This window comes from Paroedura picta, chromosome 7, assembly GCF_049243985.1.
Source record: "Paroedura picta isolate Pp20150507F chromosome 7, Ppicta_v3.0, whole genome shotgun sequence".
NCBI lineage: Eukaryota > Metazoa > Chordata > Lepidosauria > Squamata > Gekkonidae > Paroedura > Paroedura picta.
The window spans coordinates 52,428,234-52,445,869 of record NC_135375.1 but is presented as its reverse complement, the minus strand read 5'-3'; the positions used below and the strand labels follow the sequence as shown (position 1 = coordinate 52,445,869).

General features: G+C 40.4%; 1 protein-coding gene across 4 annotated transcripts in view; it reads left to right on the top strand.

Moving 5' to 3' along the window:
• SEMA6A (semaphorin 6A) overlaps window positions 1-17,636 on the top strand; it is a 198,553-nt gene that overhangs the window by 83,496 nt on the left and 97,421 nt on the right. For all 4 annotated transcript variants that reach the window (XM_077344355.1, XM_077344352.1, XM_077344356.1 and 1 more), the window contains exons 2-3: window positions 12,555-12,692; window positions 15,394-15,511. In XM_077344355.1, coding sequence (XP_077200470.1) covers window positions 12,593-12,692; window positions 15,394-15,511 — 218 coding nt within the window. In that variant the 5' untranslated portion in view covers window positions 12,555-12,592. The remainder of the gene's footprint in view (window positions 1-12,554; window positions 12,693-15,393; window positions 15,512-17,636) is intronic.

The window sequence follows — 17,636 nt, the reverse complement described above, 5'->3', positions numbered from 1 at the left end:
AAACAGCTCTCAAGCCGTGGGCTGAAACCCAGAGGTTCGTCCCAATTAATACATCTATCATGAGGATGATGAAGGAGCAAGGATGAGCTGGGAAATGAGAATTGGGAAAGCTCCATGGTAAATCTGGATTTGCTTTTTCCTAATGTGCAAAATGTCCAACTTGTTCTCTATTTCTCACTTTGGGGATAGTCAGCAAGTTGGTCTGGCAACTCGTGGAAGGGTTGGGGGCAGGGTCATGGGTGGGGAACAAGCTTAAATGGACTCTGGGGAATAGTAGCGGACAGGAAGGCCTGGAGGATCATTGTCCATGGAGTTATGATGACATGACTTCGCACCTCACAACAACAAAGAGTTAACCTATGGCACATCTGGGATTTTCCTGGAAGTGCTGTAGCACTGCAGACATGACCACCATTTCTAACATTTTTCTTCCACCATTGTTCAGAGCAGCAGTGAGCCGCTAGGTTTGCCAGTGGTCTTAAGAAGTGAAAGAAGTCTTGAAGTCCCAAAAAGTAGATTAAAATTAGAAGGGCATCCCACTGCAAAAAGTTTTAGAACCATAGCTTTATCCTGTAGATTCACCAAGTCCCTGAGATCCAGTCTTGGATTATTGGGGAAAGTCAGAGAGACTATGCTATCTGAGGTATCTAAATTAGTTTACAACAATGATTTCTTTTGTTTCTTAAGCCATTTGTATTAATTAATTCTGGCTTCTGGTTCTGCAAAAACAGGTCCCTCAGCATCAGGTTTCGTGTTGTTCTTCAAGTTGTGGGAAATGATTTAAGAAATTTAGATTTAAAATTGTATCATGATGACAGTAGAAGGAAACAAGTTTTGGAACTTTATGAATGAGAAAGTTTGTACTGCAGATGATAGAAGCTGAAACCAAAAGCTTTCAAGTCCCATCTTTCTATTAAGTTAGAAACTTCAGTCATTTTTTGAAAAGTGAGAAAGACATAAAAACAAATGTGGTCTATAAATCTGCAGCTGATGGCATAGCTGAGAATTTTTTGGCCTCTGTTATATTCACCATTTCTGGTGAATTTCTGATTCCATATATTGTAAACTAAAGACCAAAAACAGTGGGTTAAAAAATTATTATTGTCAGATAATTTGCAGATGGAGCTTTTTCCACCCCATTATTAATGTAAGCTTCTGACTTTGATAAAAGCTATGTTATTTGGACAAATGTAGACCATAATTTCATGGTACAATCAAATTCACTTACTCTTACCTTGACAATTATAATTATCTTAAAAGCAAAACCTTTTTGGTTCTTTTAATTAATTACAGCTATGTGATAGTTCATACAGATTACATCTCAGAATCATTTTAATACCTAGCTAGATATACTTCACTCAGTATAAGATAGTCTTGTATTGTTGTGAATTTACACTGAATGGTTCTTTGGCCTAAAGCACCATGATTTAGGGCAGTAATATTAATTCAGCAGCTTACAGAAAACCAGATTCACCACTACTGCCAACCAGAAGAGCCACATGACTGTTCACTATCCCACAAGCACATACATGAATATTTAATATATAACTAATTTTTCCAGGAGTATGTAGGGTTATCTTTCCTTACCATTGTTTAACATTAGCAAGCTCTTGTGTATCTGGGGTAAAGGGAAGGGCTCTCTTCTGTGCCTGCCAGCTCTTTCCTCAGTGAGAAGAACCATAGCTCAGACAAAACAGATAGTGAGATCGTCATGCCTCCTAGAGGAAAGCAAGCTGATCATAGAGAAATGGAAATAAAACCGCCAGCACTGTGGCCAACTTGGTCTTTCCCTGCATGGCTAGCATGCTGGTGGAGCTCACGTAGTTGTACTTTTTCTCAGCAGCCATCCAGGATGATAATGCAGGGGCTGTGGAAAATGGTGTTGGGGGAAGAGCAGTTGAGAGAGGATGAGGCTCAAAGCTGCCTCCCAGATTGTCACTTTTTGAAGTTCAAAGGCATGGACACACTATGAAGGAGCAACATTACCAAAACAGTACTTAATCCGGGACACTGAATGCAGTAGATATATCTTCCTCAGAACCTTCAATCTTGGAATCTTTTTAAAATTGTGTTTTGCTGTCTTGTATTTGATTTAGCATTATTTCTCTTAATTAAATTCTACCCTCTGTTTAGTCCACTTTTTAAAGCAGGGGTAGTCAAACTGCGGCCCTCCAGATGTCCGTGGACTACAATTCCCAGGAGCCCCTGCCAGCGAATGCTGGAGGGCTGCAGTTTGACTACAACTGCTCTAGTATGTATTAGTGCTGTATAATAACAGTTGGCTTCATATGTCTCTAGACATTTGGGCCCTGCAGCATTTAATAGAGGACTGCAGGGCACGTAGAACTCAGTTGTTCCACCGGGCTCACAGTTGAGAGTAGGCGCTTTCCATCGTTGACCTCCTCGTTTATCCCCTCCCCCTCAAAAAAAGTGATCTATCTATAAGACTGCTGGTTTCATCCTTTTAAATTTGAGATTTTGCTAGTTTTTATTAATTTTATTAATATTTTTTTTCATTGTTGTTAGCCACCCTGGGGCCACTGTGGAATGGAAGGCCTATAAATTGAATTTATAAATAAATAAATCTTGGCCAAATAAACAAATAAAAAAATAAACTTTTACTAGCACATATTCATGACTTAACTGTGTTGTGGTTTGACAAAAAATCCTAATATTTTACTTAACTGCTCTTAAATGCCAACCAGAAACTTTGAGTTCTCTAGGGAAAAAAGGATGTACTATATTTTCACATTCATCAATGACTTTCCTGATGAATCCATCCATACAACTTCTGCCTTGAGACAGTGTTTTATTACAATATCACTTATACAGTTTTAAAAGATCAGCTAGGCTCTAGTATTAGTCAGTAAATGCCCTGTAGATGCTACATAATACAGTCATTAAGCCTCTTTTATAAGACATAGCTAGTAGTGTACAAATGAATGGGCTGGGCCATGTCCTTGGACATCTAATCCTTTAAAGGCTTTGGTTCCATTGAATAGACCTGGGCCATAACATTTTGCATGCTAAGAAGACCATGTCTAAGACAAGCTTCTATTGTACCTCCAGTATGATGTCTAAGAGCAGTTTGTTTGGTAAAATAACTGGAGCATCCAATGCATAGAACCTGCATGCTCAAATGTTTAGGTCCCTGCAGAGCTGTTTGTCACTTTTCAATGTCTACAATTTGTCACTGCTTCTGCTGTGGCTTTTTATAGGTACACACATATTCTTTTCACATCATTCATATGAAGCCCAGCAGTACCTGCTGCACATGAAATGAGGGATTTGGGATTGATATAGGTTATGAATTTTTTACTATCATTTTAATTGGATCCAACATTGTTTACTCATTTCACTGTTGCTGCATATTGCTCACTAAAGATGCCAATTGATCCCAAGGGGTATTATGATGCCAAGATAGATTTTGCTTTATTTAGAAAGTGTGCCAACTATGTCTGGAAAGGCATGAGGGACAGATTAAAGATTTCATTTTCCAGTAAAGGTATAATGCAAGTTACAATCTAAAGACCATTCAGGTTTTGTGTAGAATAACTTTTGCTATATTTGCTTTGTTAATATAGAAACTATACCATATAGTCCAGGGTTTCTCAATCAGGGTTTCATGAAACCCTGGAGTCTCTTGACGGCCCTGGAAGAGTATCTCAAATGGGTGGAAGTTAATTATTTTTCATATACTTTTTAATTTGTTAATCATTTATTGGGTGATATAACCATATATAGCCCTGTTGACCTGTGTCCCCCTCCCAAAACGGCCAGGAGGGGCCCCAGGTGGGTGTGTACACAGCTATGCTTCCCAATCATATTCTGCATGATCATGCCACTTCTGGGGGTTCTTGAAGCCTGAAGAATGTTTCAGGGGTTTCACAGCAATAAAAACATTGAGAAAGGCTCCCATGCACAGTACTACTGCTTGCTAAAAATGGAGTCATAAATGACTGATTCATGGGAAACCTGATCATCAGAGATAGCTACCATCTTGTCAGTAGGCAGAACCTCATTAACAACCTGGCTTTTTTAGTGCTTAAAGAACTGGTAAAGAGCAGCTGGTGGCTTAAAGAGAGATGATATTCAAACTGCCCAATGTGGCACAATGTCAGTAATTCCAGCATGTTAAGAAATGGCATTGTTAGAAGATGAACTCCTCCCAGCTATGGATTTGATTCTGACTCTTAACATTTATTTTAAATTACCATCAAGGACCTGATCATTTTCAGCAAGATCTGTGTTACAGCAGAACATAAGTGCTAATGAGCAGTTGATCTTATTAATATGACATTTAATCCACATTCTACATTTTACAAGATGTATATCCAAGAAGAAGATGCTAGGTAAATATTTTCAACTGTTTCAGAAGCATCAACTTCTGTAGCAGTGGATAGGGATTATGGAATCATATTGAGTAGCCTTCAATCAGCTAGCCAACCAGTGCCTCTAGAGAGCCAACAGTAGAGCATAGAAACCAAGCCCTGTTTGCACACTGTAGCTTCACCCTTTTTCTGTATTGGACAGAAGAAACATACAGTTGCTAACCTGGCTGTTTACAATTGTGCTAGTCCTGGGCTGCCTTTCAGAATGGTCTGGATATGTTTATTCAGTTATTCATGTATTTTTGCACTCATATCCCACATCTCCTCTGGGTCATAGGGCAGCCCACAACATTGATAAAACAATCTATATGCAAAGAAATATACTTGCAAAAATAATTAAATACTTTGCAGTTTATAAACTAGAATCCCAGTTTAGGCATCAGAATAAAACATAATGATTTAGCACCCAACAAGCAGACTTCCCCCCCCCCCCCAAATGTGGCAGTACTTATAGATGGTTTTAAAAAACTGGCCTTGATATTCCTCAACAGAAAACTTGGTGGAAAAATATCCACCTGAAAGGCCCTATGAAATCTAGAAAAATCCCTCAGGGCCAGTAAGTCATCTAGCAGAGAATTTCATCAGGCAGGGGCCATTATATATCCTTATCCATTGTTCTTCTTAATATCTGTGAAACAGCCATGGGGGTGGAGAGTGTCCTGGCTGTCCGAGATGGAATAGGGCCAATCAAGGTGTGGCCAGCGAAGCCCTCCCTCTCCAGCTCCTGCTTTCCTTCCCTGGATGCTAGCTAATTTGCTCTCAGACGCCCGAGAGAGAAACACACACACAGAGACACATAGAGCCCTGCAAAACCGCAAACACCCCCTGATTACCTGCTATGGCTCCTGCTGCGAGAGAGAATGAGAGAGAGAGAGAGATCTGCGCCTGCTGGTGTCCCCTGGGTCCTAGCGCCCATTGCATTCCTGGTTGCAATGGGCTTTCTTGCTAGTACATATATAAAAATCTCTTGCTCTCATTGAGGATAGACATTCGGCTTTCTCTACAACATTTTCCAGACTAAGAAAATGTTTATTATATCTTAGTGGAAATATCTTTTAGTTATCTTATTCAACAAAGCACCTACAGACAAACTCCACTATGTTTACTAATTGTATCTATAATTGAACAAGGCTGTATTGTTTCTTATCAAAATGCAGGAAAGATGGGAGGGTAGAATTATGGACAACAACAGTGGCTACATCCACCAGGGTATATAGAAACAAATTCAGAAAAGAGTCTCCAGTGTTGTCACTTAAAGGAGTATTGTGTGCCTCTTTCATGCAAGTGGAGTTTCATGTGTGATATTCTATAGCATCAAACATGAGAGTATGCTGGCAAGCCTAAGTATCCAGCTGTCCATGCACCTGTCCATTCCCTTTTGCCAAGATGATCACTGAATCCCCATTTCATGCAGACAAATTTCTCAGTCTCTGATTAATCTTGTACAGCTGGATATGATTTTTACATATAACTTTTCCTCCAAAACAATATCTCACCTATGGAAAAATTTTTCATGGAAAGCCTTCCATTAATTTATAATAGGACTATTATGAAATTATGAATTGTGTGGAGAAAAATATAAAAATTAACTTGTTTTCCCAAAGCAGGTCACCTGATGAAGCCGACTGGCAGAAGGCTCACAAACAAAAAGGAGTATTTATTTATGCAATATGTACAACTCAGTTTTGCCACTTATCACATAATAAAGCACAGTCCTAGACAATGCAAGATTTAATCATCTCTTATCTAGTCCTGAAAATCAGTTCCAACTTTTCTACTTAAATACTGTTTGCTTCCAGAGTATTCTAGATATGCATGCATGGAGTTTCATTTTATTGACTCCAAGCTTTCAAGAAACTAGGTCACTTTTGTAATTTCTTAAATACATAGATGCAAGAGCCTAGAAGGCTACTAAAATTTACCTAAGAGAATCTGTCCAGGTAACACTAAGGAACTGGAAATCATTAACCATGTTTTCTTCAGATGCCCTTTTTATAGGTAACCTCATGCCATGATTATTGAGCCTATGATTAGAGATGTGAATGTTGAGGATGAAAAGGATTGGATTAAAAAGCTGAACAAAAGAGCTTCTAACCTCTTTTCTCACTGAAAAACACTACCCCATGCTATTTTTGCAGGATAATAAAATGGGCATCCATACATTTTCCCTATTGGGAATAAAAATGGTTTGGAATTGGCTAACAGAGCTCTGCAGACCAAAGAAGATGGGATTTAAGCTACCTCCCCTCCTCATTACATCCTTGCAATAGCATAGCTGGTTGTCCGGGTCCTGCAACCCCAAAAATCAATGTTCAGGGAATAAAGAAATGTGGTAAAAATTCGTACCTGCTACTATCTTCTGCTGCAGATTGCTGTATCCATCCCTATACTTATGAAAAATCGGACAAACTAAGTGCACCATGTAATATAAGCAATTACTTTGAATGTACCTTTTCTGTGTATTCACAGAATACATAATATTAAATATCAGGAGCAATACATCACACAAAGTTAGAAAAAGATTTTAAAGCCCTGAAGTGGAGTGATTGAAATTTATCAGCACTGTCTTAATACTTTTTTTCTTGGTGTAATGCACACCGTTAGCAAGTTGATGACATGACACCCTTCTGCTATAGAACTTTGCCATAAGCTATATCTGAATGATCAGCCTAATCTTCTAGATAAAAATGCTTTATAATGAAGACCTAAAAATAATTTCCCCTCCTATTACCAGAATTTTTCTGATTTATATCCTAAACTAGGGGCAAAGCCTGTTGTCTCCAAGAATACAACGGGCGCTAGAGCTTGGCAGTGGGAAGAGGAAGGGGAGGAGTTGTCCAGTCTGTAAGGGCATGGGGTTGTCATGTGTGTTGTGTGGGAGGTTGTGGTGGCATGGTTGCAAATGAGGCCATGGGTGTGGAGATATGGGTGTCAAGAACCTGTGGTGTGGAATGTTCGTTGATTGTGGGAGAGGACTGACCTTTGGGAATTGTGGCATAGTGGTTACAGATGAGCTTTCCAGAGCCATGTCCTCAGATATGTGAAGGGAAAATCAGACTGGAGACTCTTCTCAGGGGAAGATTACATGGCAACCAATTCCCCCCAGTTCTGCGTCATTTCCCTTCTTGTGTGAATTAGGCCACATTCACTGAAATGCCCCTCTGCCCTAATACACATAAGGTAGTCACAGTACACAGGTGTCCACCCTGTTCCTTCTGTCTCCCATATTTTCACTGTTGGTAAAATGTTATGTGCCCACATGCTTCTTTCATGGTTGCTCCTTAGAAGAACGGATTTTTTTACCCTATTGCTTACTACCCAAAGGAGTCTCAAAGCGGTTTACAAACACCTTTTCCATTTGTCTCTCCACAATAGTCAACCTGTGAGGTATGTAGGGTTGTGAGAGATCTGAGAGAACTGGGAATGGGCCGCAGTTACCCAGCAGCCCTCAGGTGTCTCAAAGCATTTTCCAATAGTCTTCCCCTTCTCTCCCCATAGCAGACTCCCCATGAGGGAGGTGGGGTAGCGAGCCTCACAGGGAAGCTGGCAACCCTGAGAGGAAGACTGTCTGTGCACAGCAGTCTTGACCTTAGTAAGGTTTTTAATACTGTTTTTTTATTTGCCAGGCCAAGGTTATTTGCCAGTTACTATTTCAGTTACTATGTGTCTTCAGACATTTACTTGTTCTCTTATTTAGTTTCAGGCTATAAATATTTATTTAGATCTTCCTGCACTTTCCAGACTCACAGGACTGATGCTGGTCTGCCTGTCTGTGCCCCAGAATACAAACAGTTGCTGATAAGGGTTGGTCATAACCCATAGGCCAGGAGGGACACTCCTGCACCACTCCCTACCAACTGCAGGCAAAAATGGCTCATTTGAAGGCTGGACTCTGAGGCATTGTACGATTTTGAAGTCCCACCTCCAAACATCTAGGAATATTTCCAACCCAGGGGTAGCCAACCTACAGGTGTGGCCTGGAGAGCTCCTGGAATTACAGCTCACCTGCAGAGTATAAAGATCAGCTCCCCAGGCAAAAAGGGCTACTTTGGACAGGGTTGTTGTAGAGAAGAAACATTTAAGGCTTCCCACACAGGTTGTTGTTGAATTGAAAGACTTGAGGCCTACTGCACAGGGTTGTTGTGCAGATGAAACAGGAGACAAAAGTGCCAGTTTCTTCTGCAGAATAACGCTGTGCAGTGGCCTCAAATCTGCAGAGAGTTGCAAAGAAGAAAGACACATGGCTTGGCTGTGTCTAACCCCCAGCCAGAGCATTATTTTAAGTGAGAAGGGGCTTTTCTGTGGCCTCCCTGTCAGGCAACTGTTTGGCAGAAGGGGAAAGTTTCCCCCCCCTCAAAAGGAAGGCCCTCAGTCTCCCCTGCGTTGCTCTTGGAAAGGCCTCCTTCCCTCAGTCAGGGCCTGTCAGAAGCTCCTTTGCAGCAGGCCTGGAATTTTGGTCTGTCTTGGTGAGGGGCCAATAGGAAGGCACTTTGTGCGCCTCCCCATTGGCTGCTTGGCCCTGGATGGACACTCGGAGGGCCCAATCAGGAGCCGCTTCACGGTTCCTGATTGGGCCCTCTGAGTTTTTATCCTGGACAGGGCCCGCCCTAACTCCTCCCCAGGTGGCCTTACTCTTTTATTTAATAGGATCAGTTAAAGATGTTAACCTAGTTCCCCACTAAATTTCTCATTAAAGAAATAGTTTTTGAGAGATTTTAAATCCATATATAACCTGGAAATATTCATATTGAACACATAGCTAAAAAGCTCACTTCATAATCAGCAGATTCCGTAACCAAGCTCACAGGACAATGAATACCATACCCAATATGTTAAGGTCTTCCCAGCAAATCACAGAGACAAAAACACACACAGTTATGACAATTTCTCAAAACATCATATATTGGTCTAACTTGAGTTCTGGTAGCATATTATTCCCATACTTTCCACCAGATTTCAGTACTATGAAGGAGCAAAACTTGAAGCAACATTTGCCAGCAAGAGGCCACAACCTAGTCAATTAGAAATAAGTGAACAATGCTACTCAAGGGACCCAAATCCAGTGCCCCCCTACTGCTCCCCTTTACCTTTTAGCTGCTTCTTATACCAAAAATGCCAAGGGAGGCAATATCAGGATGTGGTGGCAGCTCCAATGGGAAAAGGGCTAGCATTATTGAGACAGCCATGTTTGATGCTCCTCCTGACACCAAGCGCTAAGGGGGGAAAGATCAGGTTTTCAGGGCAAGAGGCTTCAGGCAGAAAGGATAGGAGTTGTGCACAATAACTCTGTGCATCAGTACCCAGCATTGAATTTTATCCAGGCAGTTGTCAGGCAACTTTCTGCAGTCCTGCTCCCTTCGACCTTATGGGTACCTGGGGTGGGGTGGGGCCAGCACATTCTCTGTGGTCTACTTCTCCCAAGTACAGTGTGTCTGTGTCATCCTTTTCTCCCTCTGGGGTTGTCAGGCAAGTAGCAGGAGTGCTGGGACTTAGGAAGCAAGATGTCATCAACACTGGCAGTGTTGCTTACATCAGTTGTGAGTTGAAACATTTTTCCCACCACTGTGAGCAACCGCGTTCACTAGCTGACATGCATATTCCCCCACATGGGTTGGTCTTCATTGCAGACACAATTACCACATTTAGTAGTGGCACTCCATTTGTGGAATATACTTTTCCTGGAAGTTTTTAGGGACTGTTAAGGCATTTTATTTTATCTCATGCCTTCCTGGTGGTTGGTGTTGACCTTGGTTATCATGTAAAAATATTCCTGAAGCAAAGTAAATCTAGGCTGCTCTGTATCTGGATGGGAGATTGCTGGGAACACTTTTAAGGTTACTTTAGATTCCAAGGGAAATGTTGGGATATGAATGTAATAAATAATTCTTGTTTAATTTGGGAAGAAACACTAAACCTAGTCAAATTTAATGTGAATAAAATAGGCAAATAGAGAGTACAGCTATTTGACTCATCGTATTCTAAGGAATGCAGTTACCTCCTGTGAAGCACTTTCTAATTTTACATGGGGTTTATATATATATATAATTTATATATATATATATATATATATATATATATATATATATATATATATATATATATATATATATATATATATATATATATATATATATATATATATATATATATATATAATATTAATTTTTGCAGTGTTTCCAAGTGGATAAATGATTAAGAACCAGCTGTGTCTGTGAAATTAAATGTTGAAATGGAACACTCGAGCCTTGTTAATGCTTTTTTTGGCATCAAAAACGAACACATAGGTATCTAATATTAAATGGTGTTTCAAAAGGGCAAGTTAGCACTTTGTTTGCCAAATGAACATTCAAAAGCTCTCTTGGTTACAAAGTCTGACTTTCTGTGCATAAATCTAGAATGATTGGCAGGCTACGGTGGAATAGCTTTGTTCAGAAAGATAATCTTTGGCAAGCTGCATCAAAGGTTCGAATCTCTGGAAAGGAAGAAAAAGGATCCTCATTTTTTACACTGATTTGTCCTGAAGATCAACAGCACCATGAAATTAGACTGGGAATTATATGTAGGTGCTGCAATGTAGTGTTTTCTCTGACCAAATCAGAATTTGTCTTCTTTGTGTATTTTTAAATTTTAGCTTTTTTATTTTAAAAAAAAGTGTGGGGGGGGGAATAAAAGAAAATGTCCCTGGAATCCATCAGGTGGGAGTGAAACTTTTGCCTTTAGACCATTTCATTTGTCTTTATTTTCAGCACACAATTGAAGTGCTGTTTTTTGTAATGATATTTAAATTTATGAGCCTATATTTTATGGTAAAGCCTCATGACATATTCACTGTGCTCCATCAACCGTTCCCTCTACCACTACCACCATGTTGCTTTACTTGGTTTATAACTCTTTAGAAAACGAATCAGTCTCCTAGAAACTGGCTAAATCTAAATAATGTAGAGTGTTTTTAATTTGTGGATTGAGCCGTCATTTAATTATATTATTATTATTGTTGTTGTTGTTGTTGTTGTTATTGTTATTATTGTTATTATTGTTATTATTATTTGTTTTATTGCCCGCCACTCCCTTGCAGCTCGTGGCGGGTTACAACATTCTAAAACCCCATAAAATCCATTAAAATCCAGTTAAAACAACTACAGTCCAGCAATTATTAGTTAGCAAGCTAACCCGGCAAGATTGGCTAATCCACTACCCTTTTCCTCTACTAGCAGGTGGAGAGGGGGTATTGGTGGTACCCATCTCTAATCCCAAGTCCCGAGTCCCGGGGGGGGCATAGATGTTAGCCTTGGCCTCAACCATAAACCTGGCGGAAGAGCTCCGTCTTATAAACGTCCACCCAATCCCAAACCCACCCAATGACACAGCATTTCTCCATAACCTGTTTCAGCTGTTGCTAGACTTACAGTGCATTCCTAAGAATAATTTCCTGGGAGTAAGAGTATTGAATATGCCTGAATAGGATTCTGAGTAGCTCTGCATAGCTCTGTGTATTACTTTTATTTCTTGAGGATACAGATATGAGTTTACATAATTTAAATGCTCCATTAAAAGTAAAATATCTTCACCTAGATAACTGGCATATCCAAAAGAAATTTAGACAAAAAACTTTTTTCTATACATGAAGAGGGAAATTGGGTGGGTGGATGTGGAGACCCATGCCTGAAATTTGAAGTCCATATCTACATTCCAGATATGGATTTACCTCCTATGCAGATAGAGGTTTTCTCCTCAGGGTAGAAAGCAGCAGAAGACAGGAAAGTTTGCCAGCTTTCAGGAGATCTTTCAGAAATACAAGTGATCTCCAGAGGCAGAGATCAGTTGCCCTAGAGAAAATGACAGTTTACCATATTGAGATCACTCCCCTCTCTACCTTCCCTTTCCCCAGGCTCTGCCTCCAAATCTCCAGGAATCTCCCAATGTGGAGTTTGCAACCCTACTTAAAGCATCTTTAGCAGTGCTGGAAAGCAAGATGTTGGTGCCACTGTATGTTGGAGTCTATTGAGTCTTGTTGTCAGAATGGTTTTCTTTTTGTAAATGAACTTAATTTATTATTTTATAGTGAAAGTGAATGCCTTGTTGGCTACTTGTTGACTATTTTTGTTGATAGTGGCAGAATTTGAGTCAATAGAAAGCTCTTATGCCCTTATTCCTCTTTAACAGGGTGAAGTGAAAAAATAAAGTCTCCCAGCTGAACTACTATGAGGTCAGAAGCCTTGCTGCTATATTTCACACTGCTACATTTTGCTGAGGCTGTTTTCCCAGAAGATTCTGAGCCAATCAGTATTTCGCATGGCAACCGTGAGTATGAAAGGCAGGGAAACTGCTCTAAGATTTCTTTTCCCCCTAGTACCAAGTTACACCCTATTGGTCAGTGAGATTTACAGCGCACTCCTAAACAAAGTTACCTCCTTCCAAATCTGCTGAAGAGTAGGAGTTTTAAAAAGTGTTTCTTTAGTTAGGATTCCACTGCTATAATCTCAAGTTTTAGTGAACTAGAAGCTATGCTTTTTTCCCTGTCACATCCCCTCAGTAATAAAAAAAACTGGAGTAACTTTGCTTAGGAAATATTCTTTTTATTCTTTCTTTGTTCATTGCTCTTCATACTGATGGTTTCTAAAAATGTCACTTTTTTCCAAATGGCTTTGCCTGTTAAATAAACATTCCTGTCCATAACTTCGAAGATTTGATTCTTCCATGACTGTGAAAGCAAGAACCATAAGAGAAATTAAATGTGCTTTAGTTAAAACTCTGACAAGAAGAATTTAATGGTACTATTATGTGGGGGATTTACAATTCTGTGCAAAAATGAGTTACTTGTTTTGTGCATGTGTAAATATAATATATACAGGCATAAGCACAGCCTTTGCAATTGAAATGTAAAGTAAAATTTTAAAAAACAACTGGTTTCTATTTTAAGCCAGCTGAATACGGCAATCTGCCTGGAAGATGATAAGCACAAGGGTCTGTTCTGTTGTCCATTTGGACTCTGATGGTTTGTGGAGAAGCTTTCACAATATATAACTGTACAACGACAGTTGTAAAATGCTTCATATAATCCTTCATTTTCACAACTGCTGCAACGAACTGGAGTGCCTTCAGTGGCCCTTTAGTGCTCAGTAGTCCAGACCAGAGTCAGCTCTATCCAAGTGAGATAACAAATGGCAGATCAAATGTTTAGTTGTTTTGGTAAGCATAAACTAATATAGGACAAGGATCATAGGGAATAAAGAGAGCAGTGGAAGCCTCCTTCTGTTTCTTAATGCTGCATGCACAGATTTCATACATTCAATCAGTATGAAGAAATAAGTATTGGCAGTCTCAGAATGCAAATAACCAGAATTATAAACATTCATAGACAATATGCACGAAGCTAATATCTAGCCAACTAAAATTCAACTCTGAAATATCTCCACGGCTGGTAATCAAAACAAAGCCATTAAAACCAACACAAAAATACAACATTAAAACACCTTGTCTTTCTCGACAGTGGAAATCCAAAGCAATTTGTATCTTTCTCACCTCCTAAATTTTATCTTCACTATAGCCCTTGGAGTTAGGTTAAACTGCGAGTTAAGGCCAAGGTTATCCAGCAGGTTTCTATAGCACAGGAAAGATTTGAATCTATGTATCCCTAATTTGATACTCCAACCACTATACCTCATGTGCCTATCAATTCCTTTTTTATGTAACAGTTGTGAGGAAAGCTATCAGTATGGAGACCCAGTTTATATGGTTCTTTCACACAGCAAAGGGGGATAAAGTAACTGAGTGCTATATAGAGTGCTTGGATTATATATTACACTATGAGTGCAGTAAAGGGGGAAAGTGTACATTGCTTCATGTTATTAGATTATGGGTATTATTAGATTATTTAAAACATTTTGATTTTACCTTTTCACCCAAGTCAGAATCAACGGTTCACACATTAAAAAACAATTTAAATACAAGTATATTGCATTTAATTTAAATAAAACATAATATAAAGACATAAAAACACACAAACAGGGAGGAGGGACAGTAAGCATTAACCATTCATTATGCCAAATGAAATAAAAAAGGTCTTCCCCACTGGTGAAACACAAGACTGGGAAGAGACAGGCAAATCTCCTTAAGAAGGAGTTATAAAGCGTTGGTGCCCCAATCAAGGCCCTTTCTCAGTTGCCGCACATGTAGCCTTAGCTGGTGGGAGCAGCCAAAGTGGGACCTCCTGAGATGTCCGGAGTAGACAGGTAGGTAGGAGTACATCAGGTTGGCCACTTCCTGTACTTCAGCACTACAGTGGAAAAGAAAGAAAACAATATTAAAAAAAAAAGAACTACAAAGTTCCCTATAGCATTTCTTAAAATTCCAGCATTTGAGCTGTATCCTTCTACCAGTTTACCTTTGGATTATATCATAGTTGTTCTTTAACTAGTAAAACTATCCCAAACTACCCTCTATTCCTTTTTTCTGTAGTATGTCTAATGTGTGGACCCAGAAGCTTGCAATTGATTGGAGTAACATAGTTCTGAATGTCTGTTTCCCTTAGTGGTCTCACAGAGGACTCAGCAGTGTAGCATCATTTAGTGAGGCTCTGGGAATGTTTTACTCTAATAACTTTCAGAGCTGATACTTTTGTACTTTCATTCTAAACACTTAGATAGCAGAGCTAATACGGCATTTGCTGTCTCCTGTCAAACATCTTTTTGATGTTAGATCATCACTGGCAGGCAAAATCCAGCTGTTTAGAAATCAGCATAAATTGAAAAGACAGGTACACGTTAAAAACCTGCAGGGCCAAGAGTTTCAAGGAACTCCATACTTTTGAGGAGGTAGGGAGAGACATGTTCTTTCTTAATAAAGCTATAGTAGTCTCATTAAAACTGAAAAGTTTTATAACCTATTGGGTTTTGATGCTTTAGCCTACATGTTGAGTAAGAAAACCAAATTATCAGAAGCTAGGCCCAAGAGGGACTTATTTTTTTCTTTTTCCTTCCCCATCTTCTTCCTCTTTTCGCAGATACAAAACAATATCCAGTGTTTCTGGGTCACAAGCCTGGACATGATGCTGCACAAAGGCACAGACTGGACATTCAGCTGGTCATGATCATGGACAGAACACTCTACATTGCTGCTAGGTCAGTAACCTCTCCTTTACACCAGATCTCAAAAAATCTCAGATGTCAAATCATCATGGCACCTAGAATATCCTAGTTTCACCTAGTCATTTTGACAAAGGAAAACCCTTAATCTCTTATGATCTCTGTTCTCAATTGCTCTCCCTCAGTGGCTCTCCTCTCTCCCTGGCCCTAACAGATGGAGGCCCTTTCTGCATGCACAGCTTATTTTCGATTTTCACTGAATTTGAGTTAGTATGGCTTCATTTGAACACTGTGTGTGCACTCTGCACCCCCCCCCCCCAATTTTTCTTAATGGATTCCTGTATAATAGATTTCTGCATTACAATCCGAAGAATCACAGTTAGTTTGGTGTGTGGGGTTGTGGTGGAAGCTACCAACTGATCAATTTCAATAGGGCTCTGTTCACTTGAAGATGAATGGGTTTCTTTGATCTGTTTTGTTGCTTGCTCACTTGAATGCCCACCTGAAGAATATTATAGTCCCATGGCTGTGTGACTGCTATTTCTCTATGACCCAAAGTATAAACACATACCCCCCCTGCATTTCAAATGGTCCATTTTGCTGTTCTTTAAATATTAGTTGAACTTTAGTTCCATTGTGGTCACAGGAGATCCCCAAGTATCACTTGGAGGTTGGCAACCCTAGAGTGGCAGTGCGTTTAGAGCTTCCTTGGCATTGGGTCCTTTCTGAATGATCATGACCTTCGGGGAGCACTATGGGTTGTGCACAGCATTCAATTGGGAGGAATGCACGTGTGCCTGCATGCTGGCTTACTTGCTTATGTGCCCGCCCAAGGACCATTATAGCCCCATAGCTGTTGGTATATGACCGCTTATCCTCCCTTTCTCTGTGACCCAAAATAGATACAAAGAAAATATTTCAAAGCTGGAAAGAAACAGATGAAATTGTAAACCTAAAAGTGTGGATGGGTAAGGTGGGAAAAGGTACGCAGTGGGAGGTCCAAGTAAAATGTGAGCGATATTGGAGTGGAGGAGTGTCCTCTGAGGAGTGTACCACAGAGCTGGCTTTGCTAATCCCCACAGCCACACAATGTCGGTGCCAACCCAAACTCATCCCGAGCCTGGCGTGGATCAGTCCCTCCATTGCCCCATGGGAGGATCTGCCATGGGGGCCAACAGTGCCTGTCTCAGCACAGGCCCATGTAGATGGTGGAAGAGCCAATGCTTCCAAGCCCAGCTCCTCTCTGCCTGTGGTGATCTGGTAGGGACAGGAAATGCCCCACTTGGCTCTGCAACACTTTGCGGGGCCAAATGAGAAGTTTTTTTCCTTGGCACAAAGGTGGGATTGCATTGTTACGTAATCCCACCTTTGTGCAATGAACCCGCCCCCTGCCCTGCCCCATGGGTCCGCCACTGAAATCAGTCCCGTGTGGGAGGACACAGGAAGTGGGTTAACATGGTGCTGCACAGCACTACACCGCCGATTACCCAGAGCGTCCACCACCGTGTGGAATGTGTATGAGTGGGACCCACACTAGGGGAAAGAAGGTTCTTGCAGTGTGATAGGATGATGAGCTTGGACTGTGCTCACCCTTGTTTAGCTTGGAGCTGTTTTCAGCTCCTTTCCCCAAGGGTTTGGAATGCATTTACATGCCAAGGGTTGTATTATTTTTCCAGTTAGAGCTTAAAACTAGTGTGCTTTTTAATTTTGTTTTGCTTTTTTTTAAAGTACACAACTAGAAGAAGAAGAAGAAGAAGAGTTGGTTCTTATATGCCGCTTTTCCCTACCTGAAGGAGGCTCAAAGCGGCTTACAGTCGCCTTCCCATTCCTCTCCCCACAACAGACACCCTGTGGGGTTGGTGAGGCTGAGAGAGCCCTGATATCACTGCTCGGTCAGAACAGTTTTTTAAGTGCCGTGGCGAGCCCAAGGTCACCCAGCTGGTTGCATGTGGGGGAGCACAGAATCGAACCTGGCATGCCAGATTAGAAGTCTGCACTCCTAACCACTACACCAAACTGGCTGTTTTGGAGAATAAATATGAATAATCCACATTGCATTGCATATTTGAAGAGGAATTAAACTTTCATATTAAAGTTTATAGTACAGTAAAGTGATAGTGAGAACAAAAAAGCTTGTGTATACCTTATTTCAAGTACTTGG